The sequence below is a fragment of the Salpingoeca rosetta genome, assembly GCF_000188695.1.
Source record: "Salpingoeca rosetta unplaced genomic scaffold supercont1.37, whole genome shotgun sequence".
Taxonomy (NCBI): Eukaryota; class Choanoflagellata; order Craspedida; family Salpingoecidae; genus Salpingoeca; species Salpingoeca rosetta.
Genome location: NW_004754897.1, coordinates 233165 through 237885, shown reverse-complemented (window position 1 = coordinate 237885; position 4721 = coordinate 233165). Strand labels below are relative to the sequence as shown.

At 55.2% G+C, this 4721-nt stretch overlaps 1 protein-coding gene across 1 annotated transcript in view; it reads right to left on the bottom strand.

Annotated features, from left to right (window-relative positions):
• Positions 1–4721, bottom strand: part of PTSG_10864 (uncharacterized protein) — a gene marked incomplete at both ends in the record, with an annotated part of 7329 nt that extends 2608 nt beyond the window's left edge. The window contains 12 exons of the mRNA XM_004988188.1: positions 442–858; positions 1030–1113; positions 1275–1498; positions 1714–1858; positions 2061–2196; positions 2379–2542; positions 2939–3091; positions 3297–3404; positions 3560–3654; positions 4071–4167; positions 4403–4453; positions 4626–4721. Of these exons, the coding sequence (XP_004988245.1) occupies positions 442–858; positions 1030–1113; positions 1275–1498; positions 1714–1858; positions 2061–2196; positions 2379–2542; positions 2939–3091; positions 3297–3404; positions 3560–3654; positions 4071–4167; positions 4403–4453; positions 4626–4721 (1770 nt within the window). The remainder of the gene's footprint in view (positions 1–441; positions 859–1029; positions 1114–1274; positions 1499–1713; positions 1859–2060; positions 2197–2378; positions 2543–2938; positions 3092–3296; positions 3405–3559; positions 3655–4070; positions 4168–4402; positions 4454–4625) is intronic.

The following is a 4721-nucleotide window of genomic DNA, read 5'->3' as shown; positions in this document are numbered from 1 at the left end:
TGTGGTCGTCGTTGTAGTGGTAGTGTCGTTGTAGTGTGGTGTAGTCGTAGTAGTCGTCGTCGTCGTAGTGGTTGTGGTAGTGGTGGTAGTCGTCGTCGTAGTAGTCGTAGTAGTGGTGGTTGTGGTTGTGGTTGTGGTAGTGGTGGTAGTGGTAGTAGTAGTAGTAGTAGTAGTAGTAGTAGTAGTAGTTGTCGTCGTAGTAGTAGTAGTGGTGGTAGTAGTTGTTGTTGTTGTCGTAGTCGTAGTCGTCGTAGTCGTTGTGGTGGTTGTCGTAGTCGTAGTTGTCGTTGTGGTGGTTGTCGTAGTCGTAGTTGTCGTAGTCGTGGTTGTCGTAGTCGTAGTTGTCGTAGTCGTAGTTGTCGTAGTCGTAGTTGTCGTTGTGGTAGTCGTCGTCGTTGTTGTGGTAGTAGTAGTAGTAGTCGTCGTAGTGGTAGTGGTGACCAAGTCAATCATGACATCGCCTTCCTGCATCGTATCCACCATTTCGCCCGTGTCTTCCTCGATCGCCTCAGTGAGGGTGCCGTTGTTTGCCACCTCGTTGGCGGTGTTCACCACCTCCTCAGCATCCTCGTCATCGGCGGTGTACTCGATGACAACAATGAAGCCATCGTTCGTTGCACGACGGCTGATCCGTTCAATGCGCACCTCAATCTGGTCGGCAGTGAACTGCGGCAGCTTGGCCAACAGCCGCTGCTTGATGGCGGTGGTGTTGACCTGGGACTCGTTGACGCCCGTCACCACAAACCGCTGCGTCACAATGACCTGCGCCTCCGCATCATATCGCTCCACCAGCTCGACGGTGCAACCGTGGAAGGTGAAGGAGCTCAGCTCCGCGCAGCTCGAAAGGCGGGCAATGTCCTGTTCGTGTTTGCCAGTGTGGTAGTGGTAGTGTGTGCGTGTGTGTGTGTGTGTTCGTGAGCATGTGTTCGTGAGCTGTAGGAGGCTCGTGGAACGGTTGTACAGTGCAAATACCATGCCACAAACGACAAAGATCTCAGCCCACATCACATTAAGGCAAGCTCAACTCACGTTTGGCTTGTAGACGCCGATGACAAAGGTGCTGTTGTCCAGAACCTCAATGTCCGTGTAATCATCAGACTTGACATGGCATTGCTGTACACGCGTGCGTTGGGTGGTGGACGTAACAGGAAGCAAGGGAAAACAACGTCAGTTCAATGTAGCGAAAGCAACACCATGCACCAAGCAAGCCAGCATTGGTGCCACACAGCAGCGCAAAAGCGCAACAACAGCCGTTCTCACAATCACAAACGCACCAGAGGAAGGTCGCTGCAGTCCTCGATAAGCGATGCCTTGAGGTCGGCAGCAAAGTCGTCCAGCATGGTGTTGTTGAAGGTCTCCAGCAGCTGGCTATCGTTGCACGACACTGCCATGATGGCCTCAATGTGGAAGTCATCCTCCACGCACTCGTCAAAGGTGTAGCAGCTGTCGGCGCTGCCGCTCTTGGTCTCGCACTCGTACACCTCCATGCATGTCATGCCTGCATTGTGACACATCCGAAACAGGATGTACATGGTAGATGCGAAAGCCATGTTTGTGAGTGATTGAGTGATCAGCAAAACAACTGCAGCAACGACATTAGTGGGCGAGTTACTTTGCTTGCAAGCAGTTACTTGAACACACATCACGTACGCAAGTACAGAAGAGTGTCAATCAGCACTATCTGCAGCAACAGCAAGGCAAGTTGGCACTCACCCTCGGGGTCGTTGCATTCCTCAAAGTGGAAGCAGCTGCAGCCGCCACCGCGGTCACACTCGGCTTGCTGCACGCCAGAAGCTGCGCCAGAGAGGAGGTAGTAGCCGTTGGTCGACAACACGGAACGCGTGCAGCCAGCGCGCGTCTAACCACGGACAAGGTGAGAATGAAGGGGAGTACATGACGGGTACGTGAGTATGTGATGGTGAGTAGTGAGTGGGGGACAACAGCGGGAATAAGCGTCACACACAACAGAGCACGAATGCACATCATGCACAGACATGCACATAGACTGCAATGCACCGTAACACGTTTGCCTGGGCGCAATCACAGCGAGAGTGACACACCTGGTTGGAGACAAATGTGGCGTAGTCGCTGACTTCATCCAGCAAGTCGTAGGGAAGGGTGGTTGTGGTCGTGGTTGTCGTAGTGGTGGTGGTCACCTCGCAGCCAATGTCCGCCGTGTCGTTGGCGCAGTTCACGCTGTTGGTGGCGTGCATGCATGTGTGGGTAAGATGGTGTGGGAGGGCGATGCCGGAAGCAGGTTCGCGGCGAAGCACACGCGAGCACATGAAGCGAGTGAACACGGCACAACAAAGTGGTTTGTGTGCAATCAGGCAGCAGCAACGCGAATGCACGCGCACGCAGCACCACAGCCAACTCACTAGCACTCGAGCACGGCCTGCATCTGGGTGAGGTTGCTTGAGCTTGAGATTTCGTCGCACTCGCCAACGCAGATGCCAAAGTCAATCAGGTTTGAGATGCTGTAGTGATCCGTGGCCGCAACGCAGTCCGTGAAGGTGTCGCGAACGTTGGCGCTGAACATGGCCTGTTGGCGTTAAAGTGGGCGTGGTGGTGGTGGTGGTGAGAAGGCGGAGTGAGCGAGGCGCCAAATGAGCGTTGTGGTTCGAGGCCAATGGGCAACAGGTGCATGCAGGCGAGCAAGCTACGCCACGCAGCAAACACACAACATTCATGCCCGCATACATAGGTAGACACGCAAACAACGGCACACTGTTGGCTGTCTTACCACGCCGACGCAGTTGTCAAACTCGTCCTCACAGTTGTAGGAGCAGGGTGGGAGGGTGGTTGTCGTAGTTGTTGTGGTCGTGGTCGTCGTTGTCGTTGTAGTTGTGGTGGTTGTCGTCGTGGTCGTGGTGGTGGTAGTAGTAGTGGTCGTCGTTGTGGTTGTTGTCGTTGTTGTTGTGTCTGGGATCAAGCGCACGCTCAGGACTTCACAGCGGTTGAACTTGAAGGTTTGCGTCTGTGCGCAGAAGGTGAGGTGGTCCACGTGCGCTGGGTTGAGGGTGGTGGTGCGGAAGGTGGTGCTGTTGATGACCTCAATCGTGGCTGCGCTGTCGCCATTGTAGCGGCACACCTGTGGATATGAAAGAGGCGCAAAGGGGGATGAGTGTGTGAGGCAATGACAATGAAGGGAGGACGCAAACAAAGGTGGTAACGACCAAGCGAGCGATCAGTATTGATACGGAAAACAACTGCACACACCAAAGCACACACGCAGACGCGTACACACAAACTCAACACAATCACACAACATAGACACAGGCGCGTGAGCAACTCACGCGTCCAATGCTGCAGTCCTCAGCGAGGGCCTGCTTCCAGCGCATGCCAAAGAAGTCGATACCGGCCTCATCGCGCTCATCAAGCGGCTCGCGGCAGTCAACGACAACCTGAGGAGATGGAATGGGACATCGGGCACACAATCACGGAAAAGTGGTGAGACATTGGGAAGGAAAGGGTTATGACTTGTCCCACACCAACCAACGCACGTAAGGTGAGGCCTTGTGAAGCAACACAGCGCGGTGACTGTCCGCGACAATCGCACCTCGAATGTGGTCTCAAAGACGGTCTGGGTGCAGTTGGCGATGGCCTTGCAGCCGGTGCCGGTGCTGTCGGTGCAGCGGTTGATGCCAAGGCAAGCTAGATGATGATGATAATGCCAATGTGGGGTGGACAGGGAAGTTCATTCAGTTGTGAGCACGATGTGTGGGGGGAGCGGAAGGGGGGCACGCGGAGCTAAGCGGCCAGCCATCCCTTGCATGCGCTCGCCAATGCTCTCAGCGTATGTGCATGCATGCACGCATGAAACACAGCCAGTTGAAGACCGACTTACATCCATCGCTGCACTCGCTGAAACGACGGCACTGGCAGGAACCACCTGTGTGTGTGTGTGTGTGTGTGTGTGTGTGTGTTGGGGGGTTGCATGCAGGCAAATCCGTCATCAGTCACAATAAATGAAGCAGAGAGAGGCAAACAGGCTGAAGAGGGCAGCAACACTCCTTCACGTCACAAAGGAGAAGACAAAGCAAGCCACGCACGGTGGCACGCGCCCTCACCTGTGTCGCAGCGTGTGCGAGAGACGCCTGTTTCCTGGCCGCTTGTGAAGTAGTACCCGGAGTTGGAGTCAGTCAGTTGGGCGCAGTCGTTGAGGGCCTGTGGAGCGATTTTGCATTCGAAGAAGAAGGGTGAAGGGTGAGATGGGGAGGGGGGTGGTCGGATGAGGGATATGCGTTGTTGAGAACCGAGCTTTCTTTAAACACAAGGGCGACAGCGCCACGGACGGCAAGGCATTGCCCGCTCGCTCTGGGTGATGGACAGCTCGTGCCACCACCATGCATACAAGCAAGAAAGCAAGCGAGGAAGCGAGGAAGCGAGCACATGCACGCACCAGCTCATCAAGGAATTCCGACGCGGTCAGAGCATCGCCAAGGGAAACCTCCTGTCAGGCAGCACGCGTGAATGGAACAATGGTGAGCAGGCTGTTGGTGGAGATGCTTCTTCGCGTGCTTGTCTTGCTGAGAAGGAGGAGCAGAGGAACAAAGGAGAAGCAGAGAAGCAGAGAGGTAGAGAACACAAAGACGAAGCGCATGCAGTGAGGCGGTGGCACTCACGGCGTTGACGATGGGCTGTTGCCAAGAGGCAACGAGGGTAAAGAGGAGCACGCAGGCCGAAAGCCAAGCCGCGCGTGTGTTTGTTGCACGCGGCAT